At 40.2% G+C, this 18,492-nt stretch overlaps 1 protein-coding gene across 1 annotated transcript in view; it reads right to left on the reverse strand.

Annotated features, from left to right (window-relative positions):
- The window catches only part of LOXHD1 (lipoxygenase homology PLAT domains 1), a 296,932-nt gene that overhangs the window by 215,299 nt on the left and 63,141 nt on the right, over positions 1–18,492 (reverse strand). The window contains exons 8-10 of the mRNA XM_089662524.1: positions 13,175–13,425; positions 4,317–4,452; positions 1,499–1,659 (exon numbers count right to left, since the gene is read on the reverse strand). Of these exons, the coding sequence (XP_089518650.1) occupies positions 1,499–1,659; positions 4,317–4,452; positions 13,175–13,425 (548 nt within the window). The remainder of the gene's footprint in view (positions 1–1,498; positions 1,660–4,316; positions 4,453–13,174; positions 13,426–18,492) is intronic.

The raw sequence follows: 18,492 nt of genomic DNA on the forward strand, positions 1-18,492 counted from the left end.
ACAATGACCGCTCGTTGTCATCAATTCCTGCAGCTGCTTCAGAGTTTCTGTAGGCCTCTTGGTAGCATCTCTGACCGGTTTCCTCCTGGCTCTTTCATCCAGTTTGGAGTGACGTCCTGATCCAGGGAGGGTCTGTGATGTACCAAATACCTTCCACTTCCTAATAGTATTCTTCACTGTGTTTCTAGACATTGGTAAAGCCTTTGACATTTTTTTTTGTATCCATCTCCTGACTTGCACCTGTCCACAACTTTATCCCGGAGATTTTTTGACAGTGCCTTGCCACCCATAGTTGATTATAATACACGATGTAAGGCGAGTGCAGAATGTATAAAGCTGCTAGCACAAATTGGGCAGAGGTAACAAGACTCTGAATACAAATAATATTTTATTTATACCCATTGTACCAAAATAAAATTTTATTTGTACTCATAGTTGATTGTTTGCTTCAGTTGCATTACCAGGGACTGAAATGCTCTAGGAAAGCTCTTCATGCTGAGCTAATCAAAATGACCCCAGCTGATCACAGTTGAAAATCAGTTTAATGAGTTTATAAGTCATTTTAGGAGGGGGGGGTCCTTTTTCCAACTCAATGATTCTGTTTCTGAATTATTATTTTTTTTAATTTCTGACATATTGGTGTCATATCTTTCACTTGGATGTTATAAGTTAAGTAAATACAGCTGGATAAAACAAAAACTGTATCTGTGTTCATTTCAGGCTGCAAAGTAACACAATGTGATTATTTTAAAAGGGTTGATATATTGTTTTGGGGATTTGCAAGCTATTTCAAGAAGGCTCTACTGTGTTTCGCCTTGGTTTGATGAAGGACGTTATTTAAAAACAACTTGTGTTCATTAAATTTTTGATATTTAAAAAGTAAAGGAAACAGATTTAAGTAACAAACAAAGCAAAAACAGATAAACTCTTTGGCGCATATAGATACTTTGTTCTCCAGCAGATTGACTCCCAGGCCATGTTTTGCTATATGGCGCTGCACTATTTTAACTGACAATTGCGCAGTCATGCAACACTGTACCCAAATGAAAATTATATAATTTTTTTCACACAAACAGAGCTTTCTTTTGGTGGTATTTTATCACCACTTGGTTTTTTACTTTTGCACTATAATTGAAAAATACCAAAAAGTCCATACAGGCACATACTTCAGTTTTAGGTGCTGTCCATGTCTAGACCAACAAAGTTGGTCAGAAGGAGGTAAAAGAGAATTTTAGATATGAAATTCTATCCCTTGGAGGGAGGTCTGGGACTATATCAGTAATGGATTGGACACAGAAGGGGGGGGGGGTGTAGGTAAGGTGGGTTCTTGAGGACTAGTAAGCCCACCAACTGGTCACCATTAAGTAAATCAGACAGTTTGGCAAACAGTAAGTCTGACAGATGGAGGGCTTTTTACTTAATTTTGGCCAACCTCTACATAACCTTCAAGTTATACTTTCCTAAAGTGGCTGACAGAGAGATGACTGGAGCCTCTTACCATAAACTTGTCTGTCTGTCCTGTTTCAAAGTTATCTGAATTGTTGTCGAGCCTCAATTCATCTGACTTTCCTTTCTGCCCGTAGATCTGTAATAGGATATTGGCATCTGTTCCAGCATTTTTAACGTCACTTGTCCATATCCAAAGTGACCATGGGTGTTCTAAAAAAAACAAAACAAGAGGGATATTAAGGGGGTATTATTACCTGTGATGCAAGATGAACAGTCCTAAAATGCCCTGTAGGCCTCTCCATGAGAGCCTTAGGTTGGGTGGTGTTTCCTTCCACCTCTGCCACCATAGCACCATAGCATGAATTGCTCAAAAGACTTAGTCCCTGGTCCCATCGGTGTAAATTGTCATGCGATTTGATCTTTTCAAATTGTATGACAAGTCGCACGATTTTAAAATCAGATTCAGTGTGATCGAAGCCTTAAGAGTTTAAATTTATGTACACATCCAACCACGAATATCCCTTCCAGCCTATATAATTCCTATACATATGACTATTATCTGAGGTCTACACATGACCTTTGCTGTTCTTTCTTACAGTCTCAGTCTCTGTCCTTTCTGTTATCAACCAATGTCGCATGATGATCATGGCAAAAACAAGGAGAAGTCACTGAAAGCAATATACTGTCTATTATAAGCTGCATGTTATCAAAGCTGCAGAGAGCCTTGTGATGCCTTCCAACACTATTTGCCCACTCACGGTAAGAGAGCCAGAAAAGATTAAAATAAAGCAAAAATTATCCTTTGATTGGATTGATTTGCTCGTGTGTGGTCACCTGGACAGGAAATGGAGGAAAAACAGATGCCAATAAAACTGTATTTTTGGTAGTATGGGAAAAGCCAGAATGTCAATTGCTGACAATGTTCCCAGAGTTTACCCCTCATTTCCTATGTGTTCACTAGAACAGGAAATCAGAGATCTCCCCATCTTTTAAGATCTTTTTCCCACTCTAACAGAAAAAAATAAAGTTCCACTTTAACACAAAATTGTAAAAGTTGTGCTTGGACTCTTTTTCATCCTGGTGCTCCATTCTTCTAAGCTGAACCTCCCCATTGCTAATATATTGATGTAGCAAAATTCAAAGGTGGGGGTGGAACGTACACTTTGCGTTCCCTGGTTCTTCCCTTCCCCAAATATGCTAATGAAAAATTAACTAAAACCTAATTTATAATAATAAAATTAGAAAAATAATTTATATTTTCATGACATCGCTTGGTCACTTGATCTTTTTACTTCTCTATGCAATGCAGGCAGATCGTAGCTGGTGGAAGGGTCCGGAAGGGTGAAATATATACTCTCACCGTCCACTTTATTAAGTACACATTGCTAGTGCCAAGAAGATATCCCCACAAAATTACACCACCAGCCTGAACCATTGATACAAGGCAGGATGGATCTTCCACACCATGACACCACCACCACCACCAGCCTGAACCATTGATACAAGGCAGGATGGATCCTCCACACCATGACACCACCACCACCAGCCTGAACCGTTGATACAAGGCAGGATGGATCTTCCACACCATGACACCACCACCACCAGCCTGAACCATTGATACAAGGCAGGATGGATCCACCACACCATGACACCACCACCACCAGCCTGAACCACTGATACAAGGCAGGATGGATCCTCCACACCATGACACCACCACCACCAGCCTGAACCATTGATACAAGGCAGGATGGATCCTCCACACCATGACACCACCACCACCAGCCTGAACCAAGGCAGGATGGATCCATGCTTTCATGTTGTTTACACCAAATTCTGACCCCACCATCTGAATGTCGCAGTAACCAGTCTGCCCATTCTCCTCTGACATCAACAAGGTATTTTCCTCCACACAACTGCCGCTCACTGGGTATTTTCTCTTTTTCAGACCATTCTATGTAAACACTAGAGATGGTTAAGCGTGAAAATCCCAGTAGATCAGCAGTTTTTTAAATACTCAGACCAGCTCGTCTGGCACCAACAACCATGCCATGTTCAATGTCACATAAATCCCCTTTCTTCCTCATTTTGATGCTCGGTTTGAACTTCAGGAAGTCGTCTTCACCATGTCTAGATGCCTAAATGAACTGAGTTGCTGCCATGTGATTGGTTGATTAGCCATTTGTGTTACCAAGCAATTGAGCAGGTGAACCTAATAAAGTGTCCGGTGAGTGTAGGTTCCTAAAATCATCACAGCACCCTGCCTCAGTAGTCCTCTTAGGCAAGCCAAACACAGAGCGAATTTTTTTCCTGGAGTCACAGTGTTGACAGGGGAATCCTTCTCACCAAGCTATTGTATTCTCCTGGCGGTGGGGTGGGGGAAGCCATCCTTGCCAGGAGAAGACAGTGAATATTGCTGGTGGCTGTATGAGCAATAATCGTAGGTAAAATACAGCAGGCTGGTTGTACCCAAGTTGACCGGTCATTCAATTTTGGTACATTCAGCCTGCATGGTTCGAAACTCAGCTGGTTGCTGCTGGACCGGCAGAGATTCAAATCATCTATGACCAGCATTCAGATCCATCAGCTCAACAGTGGGCTGCCTCTTGGAAGGAGAAAAGAAAATATCAAAATGCTTTGTTTGGGTATCTGGAGGAATGAGCTTTCCTATGCATATAGCCAGTGATAACACCCACACCTAAGCCTCCATGACTGATGAGCCAGTAAATGGTCTCTATTTGACTTGCTGCAGCTTTTAATGCACATTGTGAGAAGCTCACAGTGTGCAGGGAAGTCAAACTAAGAAATTTCAGTAGAGGAGAGGAGAAAGGGAAATGTTCAGATTTAAATGTAATTGTTTTTTTTTTTACTCTTTTGTCTTTTCTGGCGCAGAGAAATCATTTCATAGAGTTCCCGTTCTATTAAACCATCTCCTTCATCGATGTCCAGCCATCTGCCACATGGGAAGGTCTGTTCGATGCCGGTGAAAGGGCAGTAGACCACCACCTGAGTGAGAAAACAGAACAGTTATATGGAGGCTGTGCCAGGTTTACAACTGGGCATTCTAGCTGTGTACTTTGTACTGATGCATAGAGGTCCCTAAACGAAGAAAACTGGTCAAAGTAAGAGCCACATGGAAGGCAACATAAAGTCAATATACCCCAAAAAAAGTATCAGTCAATAAATGCATAACGAAACAAGGGTTCCAAAATGTAACATAAATTAGCCAGCTTGAACATGTATTGTAATTACATAGTTACACAGTGAGTTTGGCTTAAAAAAGACAAAAGTCCATCCAGTTCAACCATAGAAAAAAAAAAGTTATAATCCTACACCCACCATGGGTCCAGAGGAAGGCAGAAAAAAACAGCAAAGCATGATGCAATTTGCTCCTGCAGGGAAAAAATTCCTTCCTGATCCCCGAGAGGCAATCGGATATTCCCTGGATCAACTTTACCTATAAATGTTAGTATCCAGTTATATTCTGTGTATCCAAGGAACAATCCAGGACTTTCCTACAGCAATCCACTGAGCTGACCAGAACCAACTCTTGAGGGAGTCTATTCCACATTTTCACAGCTCTTACTGTAAAGAAACCTTTCCGTGTTTGGCGATTAAATCTCTTTTCCTCCAGATGAGCGCCCCCTTGTCCTCTGTGATGACCTCAGGGTGAATAGCTCTACACCAAGTTCACTATATGAACCACTGATGTATTTATACATGGCGATCATATCCCCCCTTATGTATTATACATGAAGATTGTATCCCCCCTTATGTATTATACATGGAGATCATATCCCCCTAATGTATTATACATGGAGATCATATCCCCCCTTATGTATTATACATAGAGATCATATCCCCCCCTTATGTATTATACATGGTGATCATAGCCCCCCTTATGTATTATACATGGAGATTATATCCCCCCTTATGTAGTATACATGGAGATCATATCCTCCCTTATGTATTATACATGGTGATCATATCCCCCCTTATGTATTATACATGGTGATCATAGCCCCCCTTATGTATTATACATGGAGATCATATCCCCCCTTATGTAGTATACATGGAGATCATATCCCCCCTTATGTATTATACATGGAGATCATATCCCCCCTTATGTATTATCCATGGAGATCATATCCCCCCTTATGTATTATACATGGAGATCATATCCCCCCTTATGTATTATACATGGTGATCATATCCCCCCTTATGTATTATACATGGTGATCATATCCCCCCTTATATATTATACATGGAGATCATATCCCCCCTTATGTATTATACATGGAGATCATATCCCCCTTATGTATTATACATGGAGATCATATCCCCCCTTATGTATTATACATGGAGATCATATCCCCCTTATGTATTATACATGGAGATCATATCCCCCCTTATGTATTATACATGGAGATCATATCCCCCTTATGTATTATACATGGAGATCATATCCCCCTTATGTATTATACATGGAGATCATATCCCCCCTTATATATTATACATGGAGATCATATCCCCCCTTATGTATTATACATGTTGATCATATCCCCCCTTATGTATTATACATGGTGATCATATCCCCCCTTATGTATTATACATGGTGATCATATCCCCCCTTATGTATTATACATGGAGATCATATCCCCCCTTAATCTCCTCTTCTCAAGAGAGAATACATTCAGTTCCTCTAATCTTTCCTCATAGCTGAGCTCCTCCATGCCTCGTATCAATTTGGTTGCCCTTCTCTGTACTTTCTCCGGTTCCTCAATTTTCTTTTTGTGAATTGGTGCCCAAAACTGAACTGCATATTCCAGATGAGGTCTTACTAATGATTTGTACCGGAGGAAATGATATCCTCCTCTCTGGAGTCCATACCTCTTTTAATACAAGAGAATTACTCCTGTGTTACTGTGATAACAGGCTACATGTTATTTCAGAGGGCGCATTTCCTTATTTTTGCTGCCTGCATTTTTTATTTTAACGGGGCTTTTTAATGGCTACAACAGTGAAAACTGCCTGAGGAGAGTGCATAAGAAACCTATAGTTTCGTTTGGGAGGGGATGTGGCAAGGTGCTTACAGGCAGGAGGCTGAAGGAGATAAGGCGCAGAGCATTGCTACCCCATAACACAAAGTGCTCAACAAGGACCTGTTTTCAGTATTACTAGATTATATTTTGATAAAAATCAACCGTCAAACTAAAAATAGGCTTTCTTTGTGATATTATCCTTCAAAAGATTCTATGATATATATATATATATATATATATATATATATAAGCTAACTAGATTTGAGCACATATTTTTTTAGGTCTTAGGCTACTTTCACATTGATCCACCGCAAAAATACAGCAAAAATCCATAGCTGTTTTTTAACAGCTTACGCGCCGCCATATTGCAGATATACTGCTACATGACGGCACGAGTGTACAAAATCATGTATATATATGTGATTTTGCATTTCCAAATTGGGGGCACGTGCGAGCCGCGCGTGCGCCATACCTGAGCTGCCATTTGCGGCCGTGGATGTCAATCACCGTGTCCCGGCCCATGATTACCTGCCGGCGCCCAATGATTACCCACAATCACCTGTCAGCTCGAGCACACTGCTCAGGATGTCTGTGTGCAGTACAGCCATCCCGATCAGTGTGCTTACAGTGAAGCACACAACCCCCACCCCCATAGTAAAACACTCCCTAAACAGAGTTAACCCTTTGATCGCCCCTCACATTAACCACTTCCTGCCTAGTGTTATTAGTACAGTGTCAGTGCTGTTTTTTAGCACTGATCACTCTATTGGTGTCACTGGGGATGTCAGTGACACCAAGTTAGTACCCCCCCCCCCAATGTCAGAGTGCCTGCCGCATTCCCGCTAAAAGTCGCTGATTGCCGCCATTACTAGTAGGAAAAAAAAAATCCCAGTATCTATACCGCTATTTATAAACGCCATAACTTTCACGTAAACCAATTAATTTACACGTATTGAGTTTTTTACATTTTAGCCTAAATGTATGACAAAATATGTTTTGGATTTTTTTTTACTGGACATGTTTAATAGCAAGAAGTCCAAAATATTGTTTTTTTTCTCAAAATTGCTTATAGCGCAAACAATAAAAAACGCACAGGCAATCAAATACCACCAAAAGAAAGCTCAATTCGTGAGAAAAAAAGGACATAAATTTCATCTGGGTGCGGCGTTGCATGACCGCGCAATTGTCAGTTAAAGTTATGGTGCGCCGTAGCGCAAAAAATGGCCTGGTCAGGAAGGGGGGTAAATCCTCTGGAGGGTGAGGGGTTAAAGAACACATGACTGCACCAAAAACTCTTCTCAGAGGTGTTTTTCAGGCATTTTCAATTGATTTCAATGGGAAGAGGCTTTTTTTTAACTCACCAAACATGCCCCAAAGATGCTGCAAGCAGGAGTTTCTACACCGCACCGCAAGCGCGACGCCTCAGTGCAGGGGGGGACTGACAACTCATGGGGCCCCCGGGCAATAGGGGATCATGGGGCCCCTGTGTCCTTGTCCAAACTTAAAAAGCCTATGAAAAAAGTACCAGGGGCATCTCTTGGGGCCCCCTACTGACCCCGGGCCCTCAATAGGGGATCATGGGGCCCCTGTGTCCTTGCCCAAACTCAAAAAAGCCTATGAAAAAGGTACCAGGGGCATCTCATGGGGCCCCCTACTGGCCCCGGGCCCTCGGGCAGTGCCCAAGTTTCCAAATGGTCAGTCCGCCCCTGCCTCAGTGTGAAAACATACATAGATATACATTCACATACATAGGGAAGCATTTTTCGGGAACCTTTTTTAAACGCAAAAAGGCTTTAAAATCTCCTGAGTGTGAAAGTCGCCTTACTGCAGCATGTATTATAAGGAAAATTGATAAAACATTAGGAGGGACCTTCCTCATGCCTCAGTTAACTGTCTAGCCAAAAGCTAGCCATACACAGAGCAATGTTTCCTTCAATTTCAACCACTTTCAATCTACTGCAATTACAAACACAAGCAATCAACAGAAAGAAATGAAGCACAATACCACCCAGATTTCGATCAATAAATGTGGTAAAAGATAGAAATGGTTGATCCAGGGAATATCCGACTACCTCTAGGGCAAGGGTGGACTGACAACTCATGGGGCCCCCGGGCAATAAGGAATCATGGGGGCCCTGTGTCCTCGCCCACACTCAAAGCACACCCAAAAAAGCCTATAAAAGGTACCAGGGGCATTTCCTGGGGCCCCCTACTGACCCCGGGCCTTCGGGCAGTGCCCGAGTGCTTGATGGTCAGTCCGCCCCTGCCTCGAGGGATCAGGAAGGTTTTTTTTTCCCCTGAAGGAACAAATTGGATCGTGCTTTGCTGGGTTATTTTGCCTTCCTCTGGATCAATTGTGGGTGTAGGATTATAACTTTTTTTTTTTTTTTTTAATGGTTGAACAGGATGGACTTTTGTCTTTTTTCAGCCAGACTAAAGGTGGGAATAGGTTAGAAAATCGACCAATCGGTCATCCGACGACCGAGAGGCATTCGTTCATTGGTCGAAATCGTGGTCCACATTAACCAATCTAAAAAAATAGTTCGTCGGGCAATACGTAGTGTTGACGTCTTATTTATTTATTTCAGATACTTATATAGCGCCGTCAATTTACACAGCACTTTACATATATATTGTACATTCACATCAGTCCCTAACCCTCAAGGGGAGTACAATCTAAGGTCCCTAACTCACATTCATACATACACATACTAGGGACAATTTAGACAGGGTCCAATTAACCTCCCAGCATGTCTTCCGTACAAGTGGAAGTGATGCGGTGTGCGTATGACCTTGTAGCCACGCCCTTCCGGCCAGAACGATCGATATACACAACAATGACCAGCAATGAGTATAATATCGTTTATTATATGACCTATATACATAAATAGTGATACATAAAATATAATCTGCACAATTCTGGCTTCATGATCTCATTGGACCAATCTACTTTTAACATTTGGATTTTTTGTTCGTGTTTATAAAGATTCCTCGGACATAAACATCCGGGTCATCTTCTATTTCTGCTCATGCGTGATAGCGCTTGATAGATTTTTTTCGTACGACTGTCATACCACCGCATAGAAAATCGGTTGTTCGCATGCAAAACGACAACATTTTTCACTGTTGTTCAACCGGATTTTTTCATCCGCAATATCATTATCGGTTAAAACATCCCACTCATCAACGAAGAGAAAATCGTTCGATCAGCGGTTCCACGAAATTTTTCGTACGATTTTCTTATCGTGTGTACGGGGCATAACTATGTAACTATGTAAATGGACAATATATATTACTACAGATTACTCAAAGATCAAATTGAAACGGGAAAAAAATGACAGCAATTTTATCCAAAGTGGTCTGGGTGCCATAGATTGTGGCAATTTGTGATCCAAATATATTCAGTACATGTCTGCAATCTATGTACGTTCCCCATGTTTTGTCTCTTTAAAAATCCTGCAAGTACAGAAATATACAGTGAAGGGGCACACTGGGTTCTTGGAGTTCAATAGGTATTTTTGTGTACTTGAAGGGTTGTTAGAGACATAAAACATGGCGGATATTGCAGAGATGTAGTAGACATGTTTTGTTGTTAATTTGCCCTGACATATACATTAACCACTTCCCGTCCGGTCCATGTATATAAACGGCCGGACCAGGGGCGGACTGACAACTCATGGGGCTCCCGGGCAACAGGGGATCATGGGGCCCCTGTTTCCTTGCCCAAACTCAAAAAAGCCTATGAAAAAGGTACCAGGGGCATCTCATGGGGCCCCCTACTGACCCCAGGCCCACGGGCAGTGACGAGTTTCCAAATGGTCAGTCCGCCCCTGGGCCAGAGGGTGGCAGTGCAGGGGAGGGTTGTCATTCATAGACGGCGCCCACCATTATGGACTGTGTGCACTCCCTGGGAGCGCACGGCACCACGATCGCTGTATAGGACTTCTGTGTGAGGTCCCAATCATGTGATCACTGATTGGCCAATCAGTGATCACATGAATAGGAGTAAGCAAGATGTCACTTCTGACATCATTGCTTACTACGTGTGAAATCTGTGAATGATCACAGAGGTCACATGGTACAGGGCTATTCACAACAGCCTTGTACCATGTGACAAGCTGTGACCAATAACAGCTCACACAGTATTTCTCAATGGCTGCAAGAATACAGCCAGAGAGAAGGAGAAATGATTGCTTTTACAGCCTTTATGGGTGTAAAAGCAATCAGTGTAAAAAAAAAATCTTCATCACCCCCCACAAGCTATGGTGACATTGTACTGCTAGGGTGACAGTATGTTAAAAAAAAACATAAATAATAATTTAAAAAAAAATTTAAAAAAAATTTAAACAAAAATGTAACAAAAAAAGTTTGAAAAATTATAATTTTTGGTTATAAACTAATTTGGGTTATTTTTTTTACTTTGCAAAATTTTATAAGGAAAACACTTTTTTTCAAAATTTTTAGACATTTTCATTTACATAGCAAAAAAAAATAAAAATCCCAGTGGTGAATAAATACCACCAAAATAAAGTTTTATTTGTCTCAAGCAAATGCTAAAAGATTCATATGGGTACAGTGTTGCATGACCGCACAATTGTCATTCAAAGTGTGATAGCGCTGAAAGCTGAAAATTGGCCTGGACAGGAAGGGGGTAAAAGTGTCCGGTCTGGAAATATTTTATTGAAATAAAATCTTGCAACCAGCTTTCATTTTATACAAAAATACAAAAAATAAATAAATACATACAGTATTCAATAAACTGGAAACATAAACAAAAACAAGAACAGGATACATCTCCCTAAATCAGATATATACTTTCCACTGAATAATAACAGCCTTTATGGCTTTACTAACTGGGCAGGTAAGAAGCAGAAAAAAAGTAAAAAAACATCACCAAGACCCTTATGGCCCACTTATCAAGTATAAAATGTATCCTCCCCTTGAAGGGGAAGCAACTTCCACTAAACAACAAAAGCCTTTATGGCTTTAAAAAACACTACTTGTCTACTCAACCAAAGCTAAGAAACCCAGACCTTCAGGTGCACATAGCCTTTCTTCAAAAAGACTTCTTACCAAAATCTAGGGGAGTGAATGAAGAGGAAAAACAGGAAAGCAACCTCACCAAGAGATCAACAGATTGCAGCTACAGGCCTGATGTTCCTCCACGCCTCTATCCAGGCCTTTCGCCGCAACGTGTCTTTCTCTAGACCCCGAATTTTCCCAACCTCACCAAGGATGTCACACACCACCACCTGAACAGGAAGGACCTTCTGCCGAATGAAAACCTGACACCGTGCATTCAAGTGTCCGGTCTGGATACACCACAAAAGGTTCCAAGAAAACGATGGGAATTTGAGAGGTAGAGCACGGTGGTTTTCTGACCCTTTGTCGTTTACTGACACCTCCAAAGGGGCTCGTTGGAGGGAGAAAAATATTGGTGGCTATGACGTGGCTTTGACTCACTCACTTGCTTCAGCTTGAGCTATTGAGTTTTATCAACTAAAAGCTCTTCAATTATCTGAGTACTAGCCTGTGTACACCCTTCATTACCAGGACATAGTTTTCAGTGCTGTGGTGTTGGTATTATTAAATAAATACTGTTTTTTTTATTTCTTTACTTGAAACAATCCCACAATCATTGGTTGTTAGTGGCACTTTAACCTCCCCAACCCCCTCCCCCCCAAAAAAGTCAATCATGCAGTCATTGGTGGTCAGTGGCAATTTAATCACCCTTTTCCACCCACACCAAGAAACAATCCCACCATAATTGGTGGTCAGTGACAGTTTACTACTCCTACCCCTACCAAACAAAATCCTGCAATTACTGGTGATCAGTGGCACTATTATTATTATACAGGATTTATATGGCGCCAACAGTTTGCTCAGCGCTTTACAATATAAAGAGAGACAATACAGCAACAATACAGTTCAATACAAGAGGGAAAGGAGGGCCCTGATCCATGGAGCTTGCAATCTAAGAGGGAGGGGCTGGTGGTACAAAAGGTAATAACTGTGGGGGATGGACTGGTAGGAGGAATAGAAGATTCCATTATTAGCTGAGGGCAGGATAGGCTTCCCTGAAGAGATAGGTCTTCAGAGATCGCCTAAAAGTGAGCAGAGTAGGCGATAGTCTGATAAATTGGGGTAGAGAGTTCCAGAGGATGGGGGAAGCTCTGCAGAAGTCCTGGAGATGAGCATGGGAGGAGGAGACAAGGGAGCTAGAGAGTAGGAGGTCGTGCGAGAAGCGGAGAGGACAGTTTGGGTGATATTTGGAGACAAGATTGTAATAAGTAATAAGAACCCCAAACCCCACTCCGCCCACCTTCACTTTTGACGATCCTCCTTCCTGCTGTGTTTACAAATTTTCAGCCCATCCACAAAGTAGAAAGGGTTGCTTCCTCCATTGTGAATGGGCTGAGTGTCTATAAACACTAGTAGTACAAACAAGGTACAGAGCTACTCTAGCTGGCTCTGTACAATTTGACTGTAATATTAGCTTTCCATAGACAAATACAGACCCACCTTCCTGCCACAAAAGTGGTTGTAATACAAAATCGTTCATATTAAAAAAAGGAAAAATATAAACAAAACCACAATAAAGTCCCTTTTAAAAACACCGCCAATAATATGAAAGAAGCAGTATTTATAGAAAATAATGACGTAATATGACGACATTGTCTGCTGACCTTCTCGCAGTACCATCCAGCGCCAACACCATTCCCATCATGCCCGATGGTCACCCGGCTGAGGGGGCTGAGTAAAGCAGCAATCTCGATGTTGAAGACGTCGATCTTCCGCCGTTCAAACTCTCCACCCTCCAGGAAGATCTTGCCGCTGTTTTTTAACCCCTTGGATCCATGAAGAATGATGTGGACCTTAGAGTCTGTCCCAGCTCCTCGGATGTCTCCAGTCATTACAGAGACATTGTAGACAATGCCTGGGGATTGAAAAATATTGAATTAGACTACTTATGATGAGACAATGAGCAGGCAGGGGGTAACCAAACTGTTCTGCTACTGTTGTGGAGTTCCAGGACCCAACCATGCTGTCTGGAAGGGATGTCTGGATCACAAAACTGACTGAACAGAATTACAAATCCTTTGGTGATGTAACACTTAAAACGGAGCTCCACCCAAAAGGGGACATTCCGCTGTAAGCTTTGGTCCCCCGCTCCCCATTAAGGATTGGCACCTTTGGGGGAGGGGGAGTGTACCCCAATTTGACAGGTACCTGCTCCCACTTCACTATATATATATATATACACTGCATGTTGAAATGCGTTTTTTATATATTACAAAATATATGAAAAATATTTTTTTTATTTTTTTTTTAAATATATTCTTCAGATTTTTTTTAAGATATAAAAAAGTCATTTTAACATATATTTTTACACATATTTGTAAATGCATTCCAAAAATGTAGATTTGTATATTTAAAGACATACAGTATTATTATTATTATACAGTATTTATATAGCGCCAGAAAGGTTTGCTCAGCGCTTTACATTAAAGAAGATACAGTATATCTGAAATATATTTTTAATATATTTTGTAATAAAAATGCATTTCACCACACAGTATCTATATATATATGTTGAAATATATTTTGAAATATATTGAATACGGCTAAAATTGTAGTATTTCAAATATATGTCAATATATTTGGGAAGATTATTTTATAAAATATATTTCAAATATATTTTTCGGCCATATGGGTAATATGGTATTTTCTGCATTCAAACATTGAGACTGTGGAGAATATGACCTGAGAACATTTGATTTTTACATTATTCGCACAGAACAAATTTTCATGTCATTTTGATAGACAAACAGTTATACAATTTTTTTTATACCCCTCAGTATTTCCAAGCCCAGAATGCAAGGGCCCAGTCATAAGTGTGACCTTGTGACCCTGGTAGTTCTGCCACTGGTTTCAGTGTTTTTTTATTTCTGTCGTTATTTTTTTACCTTTTTTATTTTTTATTTTTTTAACAATATTATTTTTTAATTATTTAAGAAAAGTTTTTTTAGGAGCACCGTTGGGGGGCTTTGGTAAAATATGTACCAATACCTCTGATGTACCAACTTTGAGACAAAGAAAGGAGATTGAGCCTTAATTCTCAACCTCTGCAGCCTCATCTGTAAAGAATGAATGGACAGGAATAGCTCTGTATAGAGAGCTTCCCGGTCTTTCATAAACTGAAGCATAGTAAACAGTTTACTATGTATCAGTTTTGAATGAACAGAGTCAGTGATTGGTATGGAAACAGTTTACTATCCCTCAGTTATGAATGAACAGTCAGTGATTGGTATGGATCACAGAGTCAGTGATTGGTATGAAAACAGATTACTATCCCTCACTTATGAATGAACAGTCAGTGATTGGTATGGATCACAGAGTCAGTGATTGGTATGAAAACAGTTTACTATCCCTCAGTTATGAATGAACAGAGTCAGTGATTGGTACGGAAACAGTTTACTATCCCTCAGTAATGAATGAACAGAGTCAGTGATTGGTATGGAAACAGTTTACTATCCCTTAGTTATGAATGAGCAGAGTCAGTGATTGGTATGGATCACAGAGTCCGTGACTGGTATGGAAACAGTTTACTATCCCTCAGTTATGAATGAACAGAGTCAGTGATTGGTATGGATCACTGACTCTATTCATTCAGACAAGGAAGGGGTGGGTAAATTACACATTTACCATCTCCTTCCTTGCTCTCCATCCTGAAAGAATCCCCCGCAGCAGCCGGGGGTGAGGGGGGGGATCCAGAAGAGCTGTTGGGGACAAGGGGAGGCCAAGAAAGAACACAGAGGGGCCCTGGGAAAGAGCACGGGGGGCAGGAGAGCACACAGATGGGCAACAGAAGAAGCTGGATAGGACAAGCGGTAGGGGTGGCTGCATACAGAGGAACCGATCTCTCCATTTTCCTCTTGCAGCCGCTGAATGCCTATAGGAGGGAGAAGAGGAGAAGCGGGCATTAAGCGGCTGCAGGAGAAAAATGGAGAGATTAGTTCCTCTGTATGCAGTCACTCCCACCACTCCTCCCATCCAGGTGTACAGGGGGACCGCACAGGCCCCCTGGAGCATAGGGCCGGGTCGCAATTGCAACCCCTGCATGTACGCCCCTGGGTCCTGCCCTTTTTTGCACCCCCCCTTTCTGATGAAGTGCCCCAGACAGTCGCCTCCTCTGTCTAACCCTCAGCCCAGCCCTGGAGTAACTACTGCCATATAGCCGAGTTCTCAGAGTATCAGCAGTCAAGGCCACCTTCTCCGGCTTCCCGGATGCTGAGTTTTCCAGTTATAAGGAAGGTTGGTTGAGATTTCTATATGTTGTTTACTGAACAATCAACTGAAGTGTATTCTTTACTCCAAGACTGACAATCTACTTTACCCATCTTTCTCCTGCTTCCTAAAAAGTTCTTGATAAACTACAGGCTCAGAAACGTTCATTTAAACAAATTCCTCAATAGTTACAAAGGAGATAAATCCAGGTTGTGCACACCAAATGCCTTTGCAAACACAGATATTATGTTGTAAAAGTAGCAGTGACATCGTATTTATTTATTATTATTTATTTCAGGTACTTATATAGTGCTGTCAATTTACGTGGCCCTTTACATATATATTGTACATTCACATCAGTCCCTAACCCTCAAGGGGTGTACAATCTAAGGTCCCTAACTTACATTCATATATACACATACCAGAACCAGTTTAGTCAGGATCCAATTCACCTACCAGCATGTCTTTGGAGTGTGGGAGGAAACCGGAGTACCCGGAGGAAACCCACGCAGGCAGAGGAAGAACATGCATAGTGAAAAGTGCTGTGAGAGGGGCCCATCAGGCTCCATGAACTGTCAAGTGATTATTCATGTCTTTGTCCCCTCTCACTTTGGTGAGATAGAAGGATCGGATTGGATGCCGGCCGGTGTCAGAGAACCCTTTTCCGCCGGTCCATAGAGGTCTATGGCTGGTCTGACCGGGTGCGCCTAAAAAACTAACAGGGGACCCAATCAGACCATCGGTGTGAAAGGGGCCTTAGGCTCCGTTCACATTTATGCGTTTTGGTGTTTGAAACTTTCTCCAGTTCATTTTGCGTTTTTCTACACACATTTTTGATGTGTTTTTCACACGTTTTTACCACGTTTTGCGCTTTGTTCAGTTCTTTTTTTTTTTTTTGTAAAATAAAGTGCAGTGCTAAACATTAAGGGGTTTATTTACTAAAGCTGGAGAGTGCAAAATCAGACTCACTTCTGCATAGAAACCAATCAGCTTCCAGGTTTCATTGCCAAAGCTTCATTGAACAAGCTGAGGTTAGAAGCTGATTGGTTTCTATGCAGAAGGGAGTCTGATTTTGGACTCTCCAGCTTTAGTAAATAAACCCCTAAATGTCATCATGAAGTGCAAAATTGACAATAAAGTGTATAAACACATATCACTTATTAAGTGTTATTATGTTGTTATTATTATTATAAGTGTTATAATAATAATAATAATAATAATAATAATAACAACATAACACTTATAATAATAATAATACTTATAATAATAATAAGTATTATTATTATTATTATTATTATTATTATTATTATGTTATTGTTGTTATTATTATTATTATTATTATAAGTGTTATGTTGTTGTTATTATTATTATGTTATTGTTATTATTATTATTATAAGTGTTATGTTGTTGTTATAATAATAATAATAATACTTATAATAATAATAACAATAACATAATAATAACAACAACATAACACTTATAATAATAATAATAATAATAATAATAACAATAACATAATAATAATACTTATAATAATAATAATAAGTGTTATGTTGTTGTTATTATTAATATTATAAATATTATTATTATTATTATGATGATTATTATTATTATAAGTGTTATATTATTATTTTTATTATAAGTGTTATGTTGTTATTATTATTATTATTATTATTATTATTATAAGTGTCATGTTATTAATATTATTATTATTATAAGTGTTATGTTGTTATTATTATTAATTATTATAAGTGTTATGTTATTATTATTATTATTATTAGTAGTATTATTATTAGAAGTGTTATGTTGTTGTTATTATTATTATTATTATTATTATAAGTATTATTATTATTATTAGAAGTGTCATGTTATTAATATTATTATTATTATAAGTGTTATGTTGTTATTATTATTAGAAGTGTTATGTTATTATTATTAGAAGTGTTATGTTGTTGTTATTATTATTATTATAAGTTTTATGTTGTTATTATTATTATTAGAAGTGTTATTATGTGATTAAGTGGTATGATACATATATGTCCATCCAATAATAAAACAAAGTGATGAAAAACTGATAAAAATAAATAAAAAAGGTGTCCGTGGTACTACAAGGCACAGCAATACCAATGCTGAATATCCCAAAAAGTGCTCTTAATCCAGTGAGGAAAGCCACCACCGCTAATGGCTATGCACTCACCAGAAAGCTACTGGTATAGTAGCATTAACCTCTTTGCGCCGGCACCTCCCGGTCCTTTAGGAGTTTCAGAAACCGGGGTTTTAGGGTCATGTGACCGTCGTGATTCGGCATCACGGCAGTCACATGATCGGAAAAGGTCCCGATCGAAAGGGGAGATCGGGACCTTTCCGGGAGTGGCGGACATATGTGCTGGGAGCGTGTAGGGCCTGCGCTCTCAGCACATATGTATTTTCTAATTGCACGCAAATATGCGGCCGCTCGGTGTTAAGGCCCAGATGCCAAGAGGCCGCATATTTGCGTGCGATCGGCGTCAAGGGGTTAATGCTGATCTCATAGATGAATACTCAGGGATCCATATGTACAGAACGGACTTCTCCAATGAGTACTGGGGAGCTCAGATCAGAAAGGGGAATTCTCCTAAGGAAAATAGCTCAGCACAGGAGCCCGGGATTCAATATATAGTGTAGTATTTATTAAAATGTATAAAAAGTATAAAACAATCCATGTGGAAAAGCATAC

This window comes from Staurois parvus, unplaced genomic scaffold, assembly GCF_062004578.1.
Source record: "Staurois parvus isolate SC_StPar_1 unplaced genomic scaffold, SC_StPar_1.0 ptg001489l, whole genome shotgun sequence".
In the NCBI taxonomy this organism is placed as follows: Eukaryota; Metazoa; Chordata; class Amphibia; order Anura; family Ranidae; genus Staurois; species Staurois parvus.